Source organism: Orbicella faveolata, unplaced genomic scaffold (assembly GCF_042242905.1).
Source record: "Orbicella faveolata isolate gen_17 unplaced genomic scaffold, um_ofav_v1 contig_24, whole genome shotgun sequence".
NCBI lineage: Eukaryota > Metazoa > Cnidaria > Anthozoa > Scleractinia > Merulinidae > Orbicella > Orbicella faveolata.
Window position 1 is genome coordinate 27,189,267 of NW_028301552.1, and position 22,598 is coordinate 27,211,864.

Below are 22,598 nucleotides of genomic sequence, written 5' to 3' on the forward strand. Positions count from 1 at the left end.
ACAACACTAAAAGCTTGCCCCCAATTTCTGTTGCTAAAGCTTTGTCTTCACTAGAATTCTTGTAATCATTCACAGCTTCGTGGAGTTTTACTAATAGGGCCACCATATTGAAAGCACCATTTGTACAGAGATCACTGACTAGTTTCTTACGGGCTCACTGTTATTGAAATGGCACGATTTGGCACGCTGCCAGCCCGGCATGAAAGAATGGATTAAATTTTTTTGTGTTTATTCGCATGCACCTCAACCCTTCCAGTGCACTTGGATTTGAAATGTAGACTTGGAGTCTAAGATTTCCAGTTCACTTTCGCATGATTTGTCAGTGAGACAAACACTAGGGACACTGGGACAAACACTAGGTTAAGTTACAATAAGGCAGTCAGCCATGTCCACTATTACTACACTTTGCAGAGAGAAGCCTCATTAAAAGTCAAGGGTATCAAGGGCTCAACTTCCCAGACCCAGGGAACATGGAACACTGTCACCTTCTATGTCAACTTCTTCCCTTAATTTCTCCGCATCAAGTTGTTCATTAGCAAAGACATGGACCCAAACCTCATAAAAGTCAACCCACATCAACTAATGGCTCCTTTTAAGACCTTCTCAGAGATGTTGTCTGTAGAAAATCAAATGTGTAAGTGAAACCTTTGCAGAGCAGCAAAAAAAATGAGACTTGTAGCCTCTATATTTCATCGCCTTGGAGGGGCCTTTTATAACTTGGTGTTAATTTCGTGTCATTTTTAGTTGTGGAAACAAAATATTTTGGTTATTTCTGACAAATGAACATGTGAATGAGGCCAAAATAACTATTTTGTGACATACACAGTGGTAGTGATACAGGGGTATATGCACGTGGCGGTTGTTTAGACCTCAGAACCAATAATGGTCTCTCTTAGTTAAATGTATTTTTTTTTTCTTTGTGCAGTTTTTTCAGATGCCATGTTTTGGTAGGATCAGTGGAATTCTCCTTTCATAAAGTCTTGTAGGATGGGCTTCCAGTCACTTCAATCTTGAGCCTGGTTCCTACCAACATTACCCTTACTTCCTGCATGAGTAATCACCAGCGAAGCACAAGATGCAAAGCACTTGGTTTTCAACAGACAAATGGAAGTATATTATTAGGGCACGCTTTTCTTGCACTGAAAGCCCAATATTGTGCAGACATATAGTTATCTGTGTGCAAGCAAGTGATTGTCCTGAAAAACAGAAAAAGATCCTGCGCCAGCTAGAAAAGGAATGTTCTCCAGTGGCAGGAGTAGCAACTACAGTGGAAACTCTACAATGGCCACCTTTTTTGTCTCAGCAGATGCCCCATACATTCACTCTTATTTTAACCTCTCTACAGCAGCCACCTCTCCTCAATGGTACCACCATTAAAACCTGCTCCAGCTGCCAAAATAACCCCTTGACAAAAGCCAGTTAATCACTAGTTAATCAACAACTGATGCGCACTGTATACAAAGCTGCCCCATTTTAATTATTATTGTCTTCTGTTTCACATAAAATGCTGTCTCATTATTGTTTCTTTCTTGAATTTCTCATTCAAACACCATTTCTTGACAACCAAGTTCAAATCGTTGGATATGTGTCATCTTTATGGTCAACATAAGCCTCAACACCAGATACCTCATGACCTTCAAGATCCAGATCACCATATATAAATTATGTGTTGAGTAAAGTGCTGCTTGTAACTGATCTTTGTGACTGCATCATGATTATCAGTTCCCTCTACAACATTGACTAGCTTCTTATTTTCTCTATCATAGTTCAACCACTTCCTTGTTGAACAATTAGGATGGATGAAAACTTGAAAATAGATCAATTTTATTAAATTTGCCTGTATATGTGTGACTAAAATTGGTTCACCAAAGTTTTTTGTTACTTTGTTTTTTATCAACAATAGCACAAAGTGCTAAATAACCATTTAGCTGTGGAGTCCATGACCAATGGCTTGTCCACATTCTAATGCAAATTTATCCAAGTTTTAGCCATGGTTTCTGAAGTCTTCCACTAATCCACAATTTAGCCCAAAACCAGTTCTAACATAGGCTTTGTTTAAATAATCGGCCCAGATTGTGTACATTTTGACATCCAAAGATTTCCTTCCCCAACTGCTGAAGTGGGCATTCCTCACCTTCTACTTGTTGGTGCAAGATCATAGAAGATACTTGAGGAAAGATGCCTTTATCTCAACAAATCTTGCTTGTAAAACCAACAATCAACCACAATATTAAAATCTTACAGAGATGTGACACATGACTGTTGACAGTTTTGTAACTAAATATAGCAGCATAGCAACAGCTGCCAGGATTTTGGTTGTCATGACACTTGTAGTGTAGCCCAGTTACCTTTTCTACAGAACTTGCATCAGTTACTTCTTGAAATTTAAGAGAAAAAAACAAATTTATTATTACTGCTAAGACTTTTAGTTTGTGGTAAAATAACTAGCTCTAGAATCATTCATATAACTTGGTTATTTGCTTCATGCTTGTGAAAGAGAAAAGGCCAATGTTGACACAGCAAGTAATTTGGCTATTTAAGTAGATCAGGTGTCTGAAGTTATAAAGTACCACAAAACTCTTCATTTTGTGAGTTTGTTTATGCATTTAAAAAACATAGGCACGCAAGGCATGCAAGAGTTATTATTTTTTGTGAATTAAAAGCCCCTGGATGTAGCAGCATTCAGTGGACTCTTCTTAATAGTTATGATCAGGTTAATCCAACAAGTTTGTTTGGTTATGATGTACAGTGAAAAACAAAAATTGAATTTATTTCACCTTAGGGTATGTGATATCAAGCCTACTTTTATCAAGGTTCGATTTTAAGAGTCAATAAGTGGCTTTGTTTATTAGAACTATATGGAGCTCACCGGTGAGGCAGCTAAATGCAATAGTAGCTAACGATAAACAGCAGATTGGTGTTGATTCTGGATAATTTTTGTGACTCATTTTGTAACAAGAACCAATTCAAATAAAATATCGTCACACGATAGTATGGTCTTATTCTTTTGCCAGCAATGATCGTAGTTTTTTCGGGTTTGATTTTCCAGGAAACCACTTCAAATTGATATCGATTTCAAAACCCATTTAAATGGTAAGACATTGTTGAAAGTAAAAAGCCTTACCTAATTAAAGACTTGAAACAACCAAACACATAAAAAACTCTATAAATTCTACAAGACGCCGTGAAATCTGTAGACTTTGGGAAGTTCCTCGTACCATTATCCTTCTCAACACCTGAGAGCCTTTTTGGTGACAAAAAGTCAGTTACAGAAAGATGTAAGTTCACCTCTTTGAACTACACAAGGAATCTGTTTCAAAAGAAAAGAACCACTATGTCACCTCAAAGTCTAATCTATTTAATTTGCAGTTAACTTGCTGCCATGGAGTCTTCAGGAATATTCGAAGAGTTTCCATAAATCAAACCTTTAAGAAATCTCTGCTAAAAATTTCCGTTTTTAAGAATTGCCATTAATGCAAGATATTCAAATGTTTTAACAAGAAGACAGTATTACTCCATAAACACCGCTACTGAATTGAGATTTGATTCACAAACTGAAAAAGTTTTGCGCATACATATATGGTTTTGACTTAATTCCTCTTTTGTGAACTGCATGTAACGCAAATGTTATCGATGGGAACTGACCTGGCAAATACCATCACGGATGAAAGCCTCCACACCATCGCAAAAGTGTAAAACAATAATTGTTCCTGTCCTAGAAATCACCAAGTTGTCAAGCAGCTAAGACTCATTTCACTCGAAATTTCAAGTAATGCAAAAAGCAAAGCGTTAAAGACATGTTAGTGTATATCAAAGACTATGATTTCTCTGCCGATTATCAAATTTTGAAATCTTCTGAAACCCATCTACAAAGTTCTGGGCTTAACGAGAGTAAACGCAGCATCACAAATGTCAGAATAGGGTTAATACAAGAATACTTGTTTCTGTTTATAGAAAACTAGATGCTCTAAGAGCATTTACTCAGGCTTCATACCACAGTATCAAATCCTACTTTACAAAAACGCGCATTGGACACAATAAAAGCAAATTAAAGAATCAGGATATTTTGGCACAAGACTTCCACTTAAATATTTACTATTCAAGTTGGTTCATTGAGTATCCTCCTCATCCGATCGCAAGTTGTGAGTTTAAACCGTGTGAGTGACATATCGGTAAGATCCTCGCGTTATAGTCACATCACGCTACGATGCCCTAAGAGCAACAGAGCGACAGAAGGAGGAAAAACTTTTGCTTCTACATCAACTTCACTATGGAATTCCCTACCTCCTAACATAAGATCCTGTGATAGCATTAATGTTTTTAAAGAGAAATGCGTCAAGCTTATAAAGAAGGGGTATGCAAATGTTGAACATTTCACAATTTCTTAGTGTCCTCTAACTCTTTGTATCGCATGCACCAACAAGATTTTAGTCCATTTTATTGATGTTAGTAATTTTACCAGTTTTATACTTATTATTATTCATAGTTAGTTATTTTTAAAATCATTGTGATTTATATTTTAATTGTTTAAGGGAAGGCCACGAGTTTATCAGTCAATGACTGTAAAGTGTTTTTACCCTCATTAAATAAAGTTACTTACTTACTTACTTACTTACTTACTTAAACCATTTTGGTTCAAGAATGACGTACAGTTGTCTACGCATTGATGGAGAAGTTGTTTGCAAAGAATTTTCTAGTTCTTTTTACAACTTATGGCGATTACTTTGTACATGCTAGCAGAAATTGTACGAAGTTTGTTTACTGGTCGTGGCGATCCAAGTAAATTGTGTAGCTGAACACCTTTGCTGTGTTGCGATCTTAAACCCTTTTCAAGAGTCATATCTCCTTTGCAGAATGAATAATCCCTTTCCAGAGAGCCAAAAGGAATCATGACAAACTCCTTCACAAAAACAACAAGTCCTGTTGCTGGGCTCAAATTGCATTGCACATAATTTGCATAAACTTTCAAGTTGTGTATTTTGCGGATAACTTCCAAGAATTTGCGACCCTCAATGCAGTTTATGAAAAAATTTACAAATTTTTATTGAATCAAGGCAGGAGTATTTTAAAAAGGACTCTTGCTAAGACTGCTAAATATATTTGAACTACTAGTGAAATAACTGGCTAAACTATCATCAATGCAGATTTTCCTTAAGATTTGGCAAGAACATTGGTTCATCAATAATCCCACACAGTTCCCCACTCAATCAAAGGTTTAATTCTCCCGCACAATGTGTCTTCAAATTCACACATTATTTTTTTTCCTGCACCCTACGAGAAAGCCAACTAACTTGGAGGTAAGAAGTTTAATTCAAGTTACTGAAAGTCTTGTCTTTGGAGATCGACATATTTTGTACGGTGCAAGAAACAAGTCGCGTGTTTTTAATGAGCTACGAGTCCAAAAATGTTTTCTTATTTAGCTCGTTTTATTGCAATATGATTTGTTTTACTGCAATGTTCTAAATAATAACAGCAGTAGCCAAATACCATCATTGACTGCCTATTTTTTGCCAGTGTTTTTGTAGATTGAACCCATAATGCAATCAGCTCAGTTGTTATCTCACGAGAACATTTCAAGCATGAACTTTGCTCACCTGGCAAATCATACAATAATTACATTTGCATTCATTTGCACAAAAGGCATCTCAAGTAATTCAAGGGAAGTCCTGGATTGGAACGTGTACAGCATGAATCATTTTTCAACTTTGTCTTCAAAACCTCCTAGTATGTGCGCTGATGTTGTCAAATGCAGGCATGCTGCTTTGCAACATCATTTTCGGCAAACTTTGCATTACATAAAAACACCTAGTTCTGTAAAGATTTTCTAGCTCTGCCAGGTCCCCAGAGTAGCTGGTTTACCATAATCAACATTTTCATAGATTAAAAGATAATTAATATGTAAGTCCGAAAATTTTCCCCTCCAGATGACGAAATGGTACAACAGGATGCTTTGTTGCACTGAAGATTGAATTACACTGCAAAACAAAGAAAAATCTGATGAAGCAAACATTCTTTTCAGGCAATTGCAGTTATTCTTTGCAGGCCAAAAAAGATGTCAAAGATAAGACTTTCCTGCTGCCAAATGCACAAAATGTAATCTGTGACTCAAACTTATTTGCGAAATATGTAAATACACTATGCAAAATTTGATACAAAATGTTGTTTTGATTGTTTTGTTTTCTGCTGGTGTAGTGCAAAGTATTTCTTTCCAAGCATTTCTTTCTTAGTGCCCTTGAAAAAGAAATTGAATTTTGATATATATTTATTGTTGAAGTGCTGCTGTTTTGTCAGGATACTGAAGCGTAATTGGTTGTATAAATGACGATTAATGCATCCATGAGAGTCAATAATTTACCACGCGACACTCAACTTACCTTTCTGCTCATATGTTGGTCACAGTACACACAAATTTACTAGAAAACACACATAATTATCAAATTTTGGTCACTGCAACTATAAATTAGCTTATTTCTTACTTTTACTGGAAAAATTAATATTTCCGGGGGGTGTGCAAAAAAATTGGCATTTCCAGAAGGGAAGGGGTATTTCTCAGGAACCATTTCACAGAGGAGGGAGGTCATATGGAAAATCCCTTCCGTGGGGGTATGGATATTTTCTGGAACTAAACATTGTTAAAAATGTGCAGTACTTCAGACAACCCAGGTCCATGACCAAATGAGGTTATGTGAGGGACTCAACACATAGTAACGATGCAACGGAGAGATGAATAATCATTGAAAAATCAATTGATGCTACATAGATGAAACAAGGGCATAGATCCCTTTATGGATCTGTGGAAATTTTGAGATTTCTACCAGGGCCCCTCTGAATACCAGCCAGATGCTTAATGAGCCACCCTGGCTACTAGGAAAGTAGTTCCAGATTTCTTCTCATAGGTACAGTTTCCAAGATAAAGTGGAGGCAGCAAACGATGCTCTCTTTTCTTTCCACAGCCAAGAAGTCACAAATACAAACAGGTTACAATCATTTTAAGGAAAAAGAGTTAACAAATATTATGTGTTGTTCCAGTTCTGAAAGTGTCGATAAAACAATCCGCTCAGGCTGAATTGACCACAGTATCCATGGCTGTAACCACGTTTGCATGGTGAACGTGAAGGCAGTCTTCCTCATGAAATGTTACTCACTGTGGTCTTGACTGCACCAAATGCATTTCCAATGAAAGGTTGAAAGATGTCTTAACAATAAAACCCTTCAACAACGCGAGTGTTCAGAATTTCAGACAAACGAAACTGCAGAAAACAAAACGAGCCAGCTGACTTTGTTGTGATACTTCATGTATGTAAAAGAAAAGATATCAACGGAAGTCACCTCATGGAAATATCACATTAATTTTGTTGATTCATCCCCCACTCTCTTTCATTACGAAAGAAAACATGATCTTGAGCCGAAACTACAGGAAAATGCATCATGGGGTCAAAACTATGTGTTTTCTCTAAAACTGAATTTAAGGAAAATGTAGTCATTTTTGTAAACTTCACTGGTATTAGGGTGTAAAGAACAAACAGTAAAAATTGACACATTTACTCATTGCTTTTGTTAGAAGCACCAGACACTGAAGGGTCTCGTATACCCAGTACATGTGATGCTCAAACTTTGAAAGCAACTAATTTTCCAAAGTTTTTCAACACTACCGGTAACCCTTACTAATAAGTGTACAGTGGCATTCAACAAAATCAGTTATGGGTGCAAAAGATCCACCACAATAAACTTCAAGGCAACCTGATTTTAAAAATTTTCTGGGGGAGCACCCCATTCCCCTGTGCAGAAGGGGGGTGCTGTTGGTATTCGGGAAGTCTGAATGAGACCAAATTGTAAGACCCCAAAAAATACCTCTTAGGCTAAATCAGTGTTCTCCAGAAGCGCCAGCAGCCAGCGTTTTCACTGGCTACTCACGTTTCAAGCGCCGGTTACTTCTGGTAGACAAAACCTTCTGTTTCTGTAAGACACTTTAAAGCATAGCTTGAGTTTGTGCTTGAAATGTCCCCATACCCTGCTAGAAGCTCATGCTCTTCGGACGCTCAATTTCCAAGTGCTGGGTACCTGAAATTTTTAGCTGACTACTTTAAAATCTGCGGAGAACACTGCTAAATTCAGACCTCCGAAAAGTAAAACCCCTTTATTTTTTTTCTCAAGCATCTGACTGGGCCGGATTCCTAAATCCTCTAATTTGATTGGCTAATCATACGCATGTGACTGGTCCAGCTTTTTACGATACGGCTCACAGGCCAGATTTTTTCTCCGCTGCCAAAATCTCGCTCCTAAAAGTTAGTGGTAATCATCAATCTTTTACCTTTTTTAGCACATCCATTGACGATTAGTCAACACAAGTTTATCTCTGTTCACTTTAAAATGGCAAGGAAAGTCACTGTAAGTAAATTCAATTGAGTGTTTTGAAGTTGTGAGCGTTTGCTTGGTTGTTTGTACTAGCTTGCTGCTGTGATGGCACGTAATCCTGTGTTTCTCTCGTCGTAAAATTTGAGTCAATTTCAGTCAAGTTTACCTCTCTGATCATTGCTGTATTTAGGAGAATTTCTGTGGAATACACTTGACAAATTTCCTTGCTTTCTGCCACTCAATTTATGGTAGAAAAGTCTGATTTCAAGTGAAATTAAAAGCAACGACTGACAGAAATTGTTTTTGTAGTAAAAACTTCAAACTTCGCACGAAATTTCACAGCACAAAAACAATTTTGGAGGACTTAAATGGTGAAATAAATGCAACTAACATAAAGTAGTTCGAAAAAAATCCGTTCTTCAATACATCTTTCTTTGTCTACTATCTGAGTTACTCGCTCGCTGCCGAGTTTTTTTGCAATTTGTTAGTAGACAGTGTGGAAGCCGTTTCGATGCCATGAGTTGCGTAAACAAACCCATTTGTAATCTGCAAAACCAATTTACTGCAGGGAAAAAAAAATGTTATTTGTCAGCTTAGGATCAGTCTGTATAGTGAAAAACTGTGACCTCAGGCTTGAAAATGCTGCCCTCGGCCTTCAGTCACATTTTTTCACCATACGGACCTCCCAGCCAGCAAATAACATATATTTATTCTCTCCATGAAAAAATAAATAAATACATAAACAAATCTACACATTTTCTAAAAAGCTACACAGAGAGCGAGTTGCAGGCTTGTTTTAGCACCTTTTCAATTTCACCTTTCTGTCTCTTGGTCATTTACCTAAATCATGCAACTGATTCAATTTTTACGTCAAACAAGTCTAAAATGAGAACCTGAGACCATGCGTCTTGTCGAACAATGCTGCATGAAAGCAACCGATTCTCAAGACAGTTTGAGTCGATAGCACGTTGTTCAAGCGATTACATCCGCTTTGATTCCTCGCACTTTTTGACTTCGCAACTGACAAGCACTAGTCCTCGAGTTATTCACGAGTAAAACATGATTAAGACTTTCTTGCATATCACGCGCTTCTTTCTCAAGTTCTGTCGCTTCGTTCACTTTCCAGCTCTCAGCGCGCCGCTACGACGAATATAAACCATGCACGTGGATGAATAACTTTAGCTTAGGCGTAATTAACTCTGCTTCACAATTTCAAACAATTAAACGCCAGTTAAATGTAGAAAAACCTGAAATTAGCGTTAGGTCTAAAAGATAACGACAATAAAACCACAGTAACATGCAAATTTCACCGAAAGCCAGCTGAAAACTCGCACGCAGCGTGACGAGCTTGCACAGTTGTTTACGCCTTCTTGTCGTCCGCGGGGAATTTGTCAACAAACGCAACAAAGCACAAATGAGGTACCGACAAATAAGTGTGATAATAAGCTAAAATATGTAATCGCATGCACAATACAAGCTTACCTTTTGGGCGAATTTTACGACTGAAACAAAGAAACAACTGTCGAATTCACCTCTACCTCTCATCCTTCCGTCGTTTACTAGCGCTCAGCTGGTTCTCAGCTGGGCGTTGCATATCGATGTGCCTCCTGTGTTCAAAGATCAGCGGTCAACGTTTACCCAGCAACCCCACTGGTCCCCGCGCAGCGCAGACGGAAAAAAAAAATCCAAATAAACCCTACATCACCCAACGTTTCGCGTGAGTACTCGTTTTCACGTGGATAAAATATCTGGCCTTCTGCTCTTTAGACTCGTCACACGATCTTTCTCCCCTCGTAGAAGGAAAAGCTTTTACACTTTATACTTCCGCACTGGCCTAGAAATTATCCCGGGACCGCATTGCTCCCAGGACCGGAAATGATTCCTGATATGATACAGCAAAAAATTAGGAATGGCGTGAATTCCGTTTTAAAAAAAGCCTAAGGAAACAGTGGCGGATCTAGGGGATCCCGCCCCCCTTCCCACCGCCACCTTATTTTGGGTGAAAAAAGGAAAAATCACAGAAGAAAGAAAAGCTGGCAGAGCAAGCAAAACAAAAGGCCCGCCCCCCACCTCCCCCTTCCCCCTTAGCTCGAGGTCTGGATCAGCCACTGAGAAACATATACAGTCGAAGCTCTCGGAAATTCAAAATTCCTCGGAAGTTCGAAAAAGTGGTCGTAACTCAGTCGTAACTAGAGCTGGTTGCTTGTCGTCCGCCACCACCACCACCACCACCACCACCACTACCACGACGACCACGACTACTACTACTAGCTAAAGCTTTAGCATTTTCACACATCGCGATGGACGCGTCCTCGACACATTCTAGAGACATTAATGCGTATCAGTACAGAATTTATAAGTTAGATTTCTGCTCCTACAAGTTCTACATCTTTCGATTTTCGCGATCTGGTTTTATGTCCAAGCATAGTTCAGATCACTATGTGCTTTTTTGTCTCGACCCTTGTCACATCTCTCCAACGATGCGTCATCATGCATGAAGTTGTAGACGAATCACTGCGTAAAATATGCCACTACCAACAGAATGTGTTGCAGCATTATTATCTCTTAAATACCCTAGTCAGGATCTAAGAAGAATATATAAAAAGGATGCGAGTTCTCCAATTCATCACTTTTTAACAGAATGCAATGCATTTAACCCGTGTGCACTGAGCCACTTTTTAGGGACCGTTCATTTTTTATAAGGTAGGGGGGCTGGTGGGATTTGGGGGGGGCCATGCAAAAAAAAATGGCTTTCGAGGGGGGGCCATCCCAAAAAAATAAGGGAAAAAGGGGGGGTCATGTGAAATATTTTAGTAAAACTTTAAAATGGCATAATGTTTGAATATCAAAAAAATTGCTATAGAATAAACATAGAAGGCAGGATACAAATTTATTACAAACTTTCCTTCTGCTTTAAAAAAACGTTTGGCGACAAAAAGCATTTGTAGCTACTGAAAAGAAGTATTTAACACTGTTATTTTCGAATGCAACTTTCACTGGCACTCATCTTCATCTTCGCTGTCGTCGAGTTCTTCGTAACCGCTTGTGCTGCTGTGGGAGTCTCTTCCACCAATGCTGCAAGAAGCAGCAATGCTTTCCGTCAGAGTGTACTCTTCAGGGTACATAAAGGTGTAAACATAATCTCTGACTTCCTGCTCAAGGTTTGTGGTAATTCTACTTCTTGCAGCATTGGTGAAATAATTCCCTTCCAAGAGCTGTGCAATGTATGGCCCATCTCTTCTAAATAACGACGTGGCAACATCCTCAACTTTAATACACTCTTCCGGGACGGCCGTTCTAGGAGGGTACACGAGGCATTGTGGAAAATCATTTCCTAGCGGGTTTCCAACACAGATTCCATAAACTCGTTGGACGTTGTTTTCAGTCCGCTTGCTCTTTCTTTCATTTGACTTTCTGCGGTTTTCTTTTTTCCTTCTCCTTTTGTTGATGTGCTGTTTGAGTATGCCCTTGAATATGCTGTTATAATTGCTCTTCTTATTTTCTAGTGCTTCCATGTTCTGCGTGACCTTCGTCAACTTAGCTTCTGTACATTTGATCTGTTTTACATTAAAACTGTGGGCAAATTCTTCGCCCTGCTTTAAAGCAAGCCCATTGGACTGAAAGAGTGTGGAATCGTGTTCCTTTACATCTTTCAATATGACATTCAACTTTTCCACCATTGCTCTGTGCTCTTTGATGGAGAAGTTCAGTTTTCTTCCATCACTGGGCTTCAACTGGTACCCTGGCATGGAAAACTCACTCGCCCTTTCTGAACAGCCATCCGCACTTAGAAAGATTGCTTCTTTTGCTTGTAAGATGTCAAACTGCCTGGATCGTTCAGCTGTAAACCTTTTCTTAAACGACTCGTCGCTTTCGCCATTATTGCGCATTTTGGAATGAGCCTCTTTCATGATGCTCATGTAGTAATGCGCTCTTTTCCTGATTGGAAAAGCCCTTCATGGGTATGTTGTGGTTTAAATCTAGTTTTGGCTAAAATTTTCAAACCAATTGGAGTTTCATTTCTCTTTGTTCTGAATTATGAAAATGAACTTGAGACATTGAAAATTAAGAAATTTTAAACCATAGATAAATTTAAACCACAACAAGTATGCTAAAATTTATAAAAAGTAATCCACTATTTGCAAGATTTGAGAACACTCATAGCTTTTTGTTTTACCTGCACAGGGCAACATTTATACATGCCTATCACTAGAGTAGAGGTAAAAACCTTCCAAATCAATACATCTGTAAATTAAATGTAACAATGTGTTTCACACAACACATCAACAGATTTCCAGTTTTTTCACAACACTTTGTACTTGGTTCAGTATCACAATGCAGGAGCAAGGAAAGACTCTGTTCCAGGCCACTGTTGCTTCCGTAAGATTGAGAAGTTTATGAATGAGCACTATGAGGAGGGGGAGGACTACAGGGAGTTTCTAAAGTTGTCCTGTCAAGAAAAGGAAGGAGAAATTTGTTCTTTTTGTTGTGAATGGACTGGACCACCCATAGAAAGATACCCTAAACCAGTTCCTGACCATTCCTGCCTACCGGAATACCACTACCTCTCCTACCAGAAGACCCCAAAAGAAGGGCGTGATCCAGATGACTGCCAGCCAAGGGTCCAAGCGGAGAAAGAGCATGGAAGTGGCAGGCTGGTTTTATCTGACCCAAAGAGCGTTGCTCTATTTGCAGATAAGTTTATTGTCAAATCAAAGTTTGTGGTGGATTATCTTCAGCATCTTGAAGTGCTGGAATTTAAAAGGGAAAAGAGAGCAGAAGAAAAGGCAAAGTTAAGTAGGGACGCACAAGATAAATCATATGAGGATTATCCTTGGACTGAGTTGTGCGAAGATCTAACCAAGTTTAAAAAGCTACGTGTTCCAGAACTAAACAAGTACTTGAACCACCACGGGCTGAAGCAGCATTTGAAAAGCAGCAAGAGTGAGAAAGTAAAGGCAATTGTAAGACATTCATGCTTGCAGCAGAAGAGTCCTCTCAGAGCTGGCCAACCAACACTGAGAAATGCCAGGACATTGACACAAAATGACAACAGGGCAAGTGCTGACAGCAGTGAAACGGATGAAAGTGACAATGATGAGTATGACAGTGATGCCATTGACTCTCGGGGAGAAGATGACTCAAGTGACGTCATTCTTGCATTCATCGATTCAGATGAGGGAGATGCCAATGAGAGGCCAAATGCCACACGCTCATGGCGAGCCATAACTAGGAGATCCGAAATTGACTTCTCTTTCTTTTGATTTGTTTTTTAAACAACAGCTCTCTGTAGTATAGGGATTGTAAATGTTGTCTTCATAGTGAGCACAATAACGTGAAGTAGAGGGATAAAAGAGAAATATTTAAAAAGTTGAAATCTAAATATTGTTTTTCAATTTCTTTTTTTTTGGGGGGGGGTCATCCCAAAAAATGGCCGCTATAAGGGGGGGCCATGTGAAAAAATTGGTAAGCTGAGGGGGGGTCATGCGATTTTTAAATGGTGCTTCCCAAATCCCACCAGCCCCCCCCTCCCTCATAAAAAATGAACGGTCCCTTACCAGAGTAGATTGCTCGACGAACAACACGAGGATGTCACACCGTCTTTTCGCGTGGATTCCAGTGAGAAAGGTTTAATGGTAGTTATGTTTTGTTCTGATTTGCCTGTGAAACGGTGTGAAGGAGATCGTGCTTGACTTTCACAACTCTTGCTCTTGTGAAAGTTTGTAAATCTGGACGATTAATTGTGACATCTTAATTTTAAACTTAGTATGTCATTTCTTAGCAGTCTCACCTCCGTGGTCGAATTCTTAAATGAAGTGAAATCGTTGTTGCTAAACCTTGTAGAATAATTAGAAGAAACGAAAACCGTAGAACACGCTAATTTCATATATGCTGCTATCTATTCCTTTTCATCCAAATATGAATTTAACCTAAAGCTTTAGCATTTTCACACATCGCGATGGACGCGTCCTCGACACCGTCAACACCCTAGAGACATTTAATGCATACCAGAACAGAATTTATAAGTTAGGTTTCTGTTCCTACAATTTCCGCTTCTTTTGATTTTCGCGATCTGGTAAAGAGGAGGTAGATTTGTATCGTATGTGTATGCGCTTTTTTGTCTCGATCCCTTGTCACACCTCGCCATCGATGCGTTATCATGCATGAAGTTGATGCATACATGGACAGATTTTAAGTTGCACACTACGACTTAACACTACTTTAAGAAATAAAGGTTATAATGTAAGTCTTGGAACACGCAGATAAATTAATCAGTACGTAAAATATGTCACTATGGACAGAGTGTGCCGCAGCATTACTATCTTTTAGATACCCTAGTTATATCTGATATAGACACGGCTAAACTTTACGTTCAAATTTGTAGACCAGCTGATAACCCCAAACCTAAATACTGGTGCAATAATGAGTTGATCTAGATCAGAAGATTTTGAAGCCGTTTAATAAACTCACAGTTCGTGTTTTATCGTGTCTAAACTTAAAGGACTCCGAGTGGTCGCTTACAAGAGCTTAAAAAGAAAGGAAAAGTCCAGTTGGGCAATCCCAAAAGTGGTCGCGGTCGCTTACGAAAGCTTTTCATTATAAAGTGTAAGTCGCAGTTCTAACGGGGTTTCACAAAGGTAGTCGTAACTAGAGATGGTCGCTTACGAGCGTGGTCACAAGAAGGGCTTCGACTGTATATGAATATTTTAAGTATACTAGGTGAAGGATAGACTAGCGCCTCATGCATAAAAGCGACAAAAAAAAAAGTTTTAAAAACATCCTGCGCAAAATATAGAATTAACACGTGTCGGTTGTATAAATAGAGGATATTATTTTACATGTCCGCTTGCGGATACGAATTTTATCTTCGAGTGTTCAACTCGATATCTCACCCGTTCGCTGCACTCACTCGTGAGATATCGAGTTGAACTCGAGAAGACAAGATTCATATCCACAAGCGGGCATGTAATATTCTGTTTATTATATAAACATGCTAATGACACAAAAAGTTCGGAAGTTAAAAAGAACCATTATTTTAAATCACGCCTTTTTGTAACTATTTTCCGAAGATTTCCGAAGATTCTCCAAAAGCTGTCCGAAGGCCAGACAAACGTTTCCGAACATTTTCTGAAAATGTCCGAAGACCACCGAAGACTTCCGAAGATATCCGAAGAAGATCCGATGATGTTTCGATCACACAGCAACACATCTAAGTTCAGTTTAAGCAATTAGCATGTTGGTAACCGTGGCGACACCAATATCCTCACACGTGAACGATAAAAAATAGCATCTTCACTGCGCGCGATGAAGATATGATTTTTTTTAGTAAAAGGAGAAATCCTGGTATTTCACTAGTGTTTATATAATAAATTTCTTTCGTTTAGACAACACACTGTGGAAATAGCATGACTACCAGAAGATGTTTCGGCTGTAGAATTAACCGCTTGTAATTTTTCTCTGTACACTACTTGCGTCCCAGATAGACACCGGCTTCCATGAAACTGCGCAAGATTTCTGCTTGCGAATTTCGCAGATTATGAAACATTCGTAACTTTTTTTGCAAATACCATTTTTTTTTTCAGGGGGTGGGGGATTGGGCAATTTTTTGGGGCATGGCATTTGTTCTCACCTTTGGGTTGTGTATGATCTTTTAGCTCATGCAAGAATTGTTTTTAAAGTGGAACACAAGATGTGGATAATAGAAAGCACTTGCTTTATTTTTTTCCCATGGCTATGGCTCCCCTTCACAATTTTTTTTTGGGGGGGGGGGGAAATTGTCTAGCCCCTCCCTCTCTTATGGTTCGTCTTTAGATAGATTAATTTGTATACGTACGAGTATTGCTCTTGGAAGTGAAAATGTTTTAGATAAGATAACGGCGAATAATTTAAATTGTTCATTGATATTTCGCATTGATGTGGTGATTTTATTACGAGTATTCCTTTTTCTAATTGAGAGGGATTTTTCTTCAACGGTCTCTAACGACTTTAAAGTTAAAGTTTAGAGTATTTATACACTGTTGTTCTATCGGTAGTTGTCTCTCGTCCATCTCGATTACTCCATTTTATTCAGTCCACCCCCGCTATCTATAAGAGGAGCTTTGCAATGACACTGAATTACAGCAATCTCACAATAAGTTTGTGTGTGGTTTCGACCTTCATCAAAATTGTTGGTAATAAATAATTTACAGTTTTTAGGTCTTACTCGCTAAGCAGCAGATCCTTCGAAATTGCGTGATCACACCGAAAGAGAAGAAAAAGAGGCGACAAACTCAGGTAAATCTCAACTTTCGTCTCAACACCTTTCCATTCTAAGTAGATTACTATTTTTAGCGGGTTGCTAAAAATAGGTGTCATTGAAGCTTCACTTCAGTAACAAAACGCAGTTGCACTTCAGTATCAAGGAGGATGCATCTCTTCAAAGAAATCTGTTGTATTGATACACGAGCATTTTTGTTTCACCACAACTGTGATCATGTGACCTTTGGGTCCGATCATGAGGAGCGACTGGGAATAAGGAAAACTAGGGAAACGGTGTGTTTATTTTGCAAGCCTTCGGGCTTACAAAAAAAAAAAAAAAGACATGGAATCTCAGAAATAAATCTATTTCCTAGCTCTGTTCGGAACTCAATTCGAAGATGTATTTATACTCCGCGTTAGCCTTGTAGGAAATGATGTTCACACTTCCTTGACGCGGTGAGTTAGGCCATGACGAAATCGTTGTTTTAGTTACGAGAGAGTTTCTCTTTCGAACCCAACGATGTTTGGACCTTTTTGAAAAAAACTCCAAGAAAACAAAGAATCGTCATTGTTTTCCTGAAATAAATATTTTAGACCAAAGTGATACAAAACATATCTTGTCGACAACATATATATTTACGAACATTACCAGATTTACTGATGGTAGCTTCTATTTCTTCACGTGTAAAAGACTGTTAACGCTGTAAAACGTCTGAAAAGGAGCCTAGAATTTCACCGAGGTTCAAGATTCATAACCATGTCCGTAAACTTATGAAGCGTCAAAACTCGTTAATGTTCAATTCAGTCATCTATCATCCGTCTTGTCATTGTTCAACACAAGTTCAAACATTAACTAATTAATGTTTTCTTTTTTCTGTTTTGGCTTTCCAATAAGGATCACAGTTTTCTAGCATACTACCCGATCGTAGCGGAGAGTTGTTGTGGATCGTTCAAGAACATAGAAAGCAAAATCGGAATTATTTTACTCGCCGTTTTCAGCACTGTTCATGGAGACAAAGGTAAGTTTTTTTTTCAGTTAAATAAACAGTTATCGAAACCACACATTGGACTTCGTTTTAATATCTCGGTCCTTAAGTTTAAAAAATGGTACCAATCGGGTAAAAGTTGTTTCTCTCTGAGTCACTTAATGAGACCGGTCTAATTTACGTAACTTTAGGATTTTCTGTCCTGGGCACGCTGTCACCGTAACAGTAATTGCTATTATTTTTTCCTTCTTTTAAGAATATTATAATTTGTTATTGTTATTACCAATATCTTACGTGTCAAGATTTTACATAGGTTGTCGATCAAGCTGAATTCATGTCCAGTACTGTGCTCGGTTGATCAATTCCACAAGGTTGCACTCTCTCGAGTACTTTTTCTCTCACACTAAAATTAAAGTAATTAATATACTGTACACGTATGGTGTACAGTATTTGCATACAGTTAATAATTTAAATGGTGTATTTAAGATGACACAGAAATGAAAAGAAACAAATAATTCTTTATTAACAATAAAATTGTATAATTGTAAGTTTCTAAAACCGGATACACTTTTATCGGGGGTTATATAGATCAGTCTAATGAAATGTAATTGATCTTCCATCTCTTTTGTGCTTGTTTTGCTAGACGGAGGTCGATGGGGATATGGACAGACAGGTATCAATTTTGTTACCTAAAAATAGGTGTGTCAATGCATAAAAGAAAGAGAGTTTACTGTTATCTTGTTACCAAAATTGCCGGACGAAAGCTTGAATTCTCCAAGGCCGTTTGTGTTGTTATGGCTGTTTTAACCCTTCTGTTAAGTTAAAAGCTCAGGTGAAAAGAGGAAAGAAACTTCTCCACCTCTCACTAAGCATTCGTTTAAGTGCTCAAGCATATATCATAGTAAATAAGAACATTTTTCGCCATTGGTTAACGACTAGTTTGTTCACTCAGGTCTGATAAGAATTATAGTTAGTTACGAAATTGTATTTGGGGTATGCGCAGAGAAACACGGCTTAGTGAGATGAGTGCCTTTCAAAAAGATACGAGCTGAAGGTCCAAATCTGATAAGCGATTTGCGCCGCTGTTGATCATAATGATAACAATATGCAACAGACCCCAAGAATGGAATGAAATTCACCAATCACAATCCACGGACCTCACTATTAAAACCTGATAAAGTACAATCATTTTGAGAGAGGTGAAGAGTTTATTATGCCATGGGTGCGAGATTGAGAACAAATCTGAACCCAATACCTCGGACGGGAGAACCTGGCTGAGTTTCATTACATTATTGATAGCCAGAATAAAAAGTTATTGAGGACAGTCCCTAATGTAATATTTATCAATGAAATGGAAATATACAGATTGAGGAAGAAGATCTATAAAGGTAAGGTAAGGTAAGGTAATTTATTTTACGTCAAGAACACGGGGAGTGGTTGCCCAAGTCTCCCGAGCCAGGGGCTCATGATAAAAGTGTTTGACATACCATGTTAAAAAAAAGATTTAAAATGTCATTATGTCATTATTACAGTTGCAACAATCTTCAACAATTTTCAATAAAGACTTCCCTAGACTGAGATAGAATTCCTAAACTGAGATAGAATTCCTAAAATCGGCAGCACATTATTTTGACAATCGTGTCCAATTTTAGTTTATGGTCCGGAAGACTGGGGTCTGGCCGCACCTTTATATACTAGGCAGTTCCAATCCCCCGTTGACATAATCACCAGCTCAGTCCTGACGAACTCAACCCACAGTGGCCTGGTGCTGACATTCGATAATACAGATGGTGCGATTACTGGATCCTTATCCAACAATGATCACGCGCCTACGGTGACCCTCGACAAGACCAAAAGTGGTGTTACACTCGCCGGGGGTCCTCTTGACCAAAGCACGTTTAGTCTGGAGAAGGTCCACTTTCATTTGGGTTGTAAAAATACAGTTGGGTCCGAACACACTGTGGATGGAAACTAGTACCCATTAGAGGTTTAGATTTATCAATCAATATATACAAACAAATAAGATCCGAAGAATAAATTAGAAATAAGCATAATATGATCTAATAAATAACGATAAAAAATCTGGAGAGAACGTTCTATTAAAAAGTTTTCGCCTTCCTTTGGTGACCTTGTTGAAAGAATTCAATGACATTCCAATGTATCCGTTAAGGTGCCATTGAAACATTATCTTGAGAAAAGTCGTTGTTTGTTCGGGGTCTGGGCTGATGGGGAAACCGGGTGGGGAAGTTAAGTTAATGAACGAGTTATCAAACAAAATCCTTGGACTACAAACAAATGCTAAATTTCAGGAATATCGGGTGTTACGGATAATGGATAACGATGGGTCCCAAGAGGGGAGCCAAATTCAGACTTACATTTTAATTTTTTTTTTTTTTTTGACGTTAAATAGGCGAAGGAAGTTTTTGTTCCAATATAGGCTCTTACATAACCAATACAACTGGTCTGAATTCAGCTGTTTATTGGCAGATGCACATGGTGTTTTATAACACTATTTACTGCAGTTTTCAGGAAGCCGCGTCCAAATCTGATGGCTTGGCTGTTGTCGCAGTGTTTCTACAGGTATTTTATTACCATCTCTTTAATTCCTACAGTTATAGCATTACAGAATGAGCTAAAAAAGACAGCATGAACGAATTCGAGAACGAACGACGTACAGTAAGTACGTGAGAATATTTATCGTCTAAAAATATCCTAAAAAAAAAACCCAGCAGTTTATGTCTAACTTTATTGGTAGATCCCATATAGATGTCTATCGACTGTATGTATAGTGAATCCAGTTAGCCTCCTTTGTCTAAGAGACGTTTGTCTGTCTTGGCGTTTTTTTTTTAATGGATTCAGACAATTCTATGCGCGATTTCCCTGGGGCATGTACGGACGACTAACCCGACTAGCGCTTCCTCTACCAAACTTGGTAACTTTGTTCACTTTGCAAAATGACCTTCACACCTCACGCTTTGCTTCATTCCTCTTCAGGTGAACGGAGAATTCAATGAATGGATGGAGAACATAGCTCTGTCGTTAAAGAATGTTAAAGTCCCCACTGGTAAATAAATAAATAAAAGAAATAAATATACATTTATATAGCGCCATTTTCCACTAATTGTCCATGGCGCTTTACAATACTTTAAAATTAAAATCCGAAGTTTAAAATCCTAAAATTAAAATCCTAATCCTTTAAAGACCCAAAATCCTAAATCCTAAAAGTTAAAATCCTAACAATTAAATACGCTATATAATACAATTAGGCTACAAATAAAAAGTAAAAACTACAAATCAAATGCGCGCTTAAAAAGGTAAGTCTTAAGATTAGCCTTAAAAACTGCCTCTGATGATGAAAGTCTGATCTGGAGGGGTAGTTTGTTCCAGAGCCTTGGTGCCGCCACGGAAAAACCCTTTCACCATACGTTTTAAGATTTGCTCTAGCCTCATCAAGCAACCTGTTGTTTGAAGATCTTAGTGTGCGACCAGAAATGTTAAATCGGAGTAGGTCTCTGATGTAATCAGGGGCCAGTCCATTCAGAGCTTTGTAAGTTAACAACAATATTTTGAAAATAATCCTAAAATGAACTGGCAACCAATGTAAGCTCCTTAGCATTGGTGTGATGTGTTCCTGCCTTCTAGTCAAGGTAACAAGGTGAGCTGCTGAGTTCTGTACAAGCTGCAGTCTATTAATCAGATACTTTGGAAGGCCGTACAGTAGGGCGTTATAGTAGTCCAAACGCGATGTTATGTAAGCGTGAACAATAGTCTCAGTAGTACGCTGGGATAGGTATCGCCTAATTTTAGCTATACTACGAATGCGGAAAAATGCGCTCTTGCAGGTTATTTTAACGTGATCTTTGAAATCCAAACATTGATCGAATGCAACTCCTAAATTCCTGGCCTGTTTACTAGATTTGATTACTTCATCACCAAGTCGTATATAGTCGAGGGGTGCTCGTGGACGATATTTAGAACTAATAACCAAAAGTTCAGTCTTATCCTGATTTAACTTAAGTTTGTTGCGCAGCATCCAGTCCCTAATGTCCTTCACACATAATTCTACTGCCATCTTTGAGCTTGATAGGTGATTAGGACAGTTGGACGTAAACGACAAGTACAACTGTGTGTCATCTGCATAGAAATGAAACGGTATCCTATGCTTTCTGGTAATGATATGAACTTACGCACAACATGGTATTAATTCCGCCTGAACCGCGTTAAACACAGATTTATTAAAAGACCGCTCTTTTCTCCTTCTAAGGTGGCCAGGCTTGTTCCAGACCTAGTTTTCAAAAACGCACCATATTATACATACAAAGGTTCTCTTACCACCCCTCCCTGTTACGAATCCGTCCAGTGGATTGTGATGATAAACCCGATATCGGTCACCGAGTCCCAGGTAAGGTCGCTCGTTCAAGGGTTAAAAATGAATGAATGAATGAATGAATGAATGAACGAATGAACGAATGAACGAATGAACGAATGAACGAATGAACGAATGAACGAATGAACGAATGAACGAATGAATGAACAGTCCGATAAAATTCCATGGTAGTTCATCGTCTGGCGGACTCTCTGTAACTACAATGTATCTCACATCCTATTGAATAAGCTGAAAACTGCGAAAGCTTTACTTCACTGAGATCTTTTTCTCGGTGGTTGGAAGGTTATTCTCCTTGAGTGTGCAATCAGTTATAATACCAGGCACCTGGTTAAGCAACTGAAAAGTTGCTCTAAAGCTAACAAGATATTTCTCTCACGGCCAATTCGCAAAGGAGAGCAGCTACAGTACAATTAACTATAAAGTACGTTAAAAACGTTTTCATTAAAATATAGAATGTGTATGTTATTTCGTCGTTCGCCTTTTATGAACTATTATTTCGTTCGCCTTTTATTAATGAATAGCACTAAAAGAGTAAGCCCTCTCGAAGAAGTGGGGATGGGGACGAGGTGAGATAAACAGGAGCTAGCCAGAGTTAGAACCAGTAATAATACTAATCGTTTATTTTTAAAAGA

The 22,598-nt window shown here is 38.4% G+C and overlaps 1 protein-coding gene across 1 annotated transcript; it reads left to right on the top strand.

Annotated features, from left to right (window-relative positions):
- Positions 1 to 15,589: 15,589 nt before the first annotated feature.
- Positions 15,590 to 22,105, top strand: LOC110069608 (carbonic anhydrase-like). The gene is given in 9 exon segments (XM_089292396.1): positions 15,590 to 15,595; positions 16,552 to 16,629; positions 17,489 to 17,612; positions 18,223 to 18,252; positions 19,232 to 19,598; positions 20,030 to 20,159; positions 20,574 to 20,643; positions 21,722 to 21,731; positions 21,810 to 22,105. Coding segments are annotated over 9 exon segments (1,026 nt in total). The 3' UTR covers positions 22,021 to 22,105.
- The last annotated feature ends 493 nt before the right edge of the window (positions 22,106 to 22,598 follow it).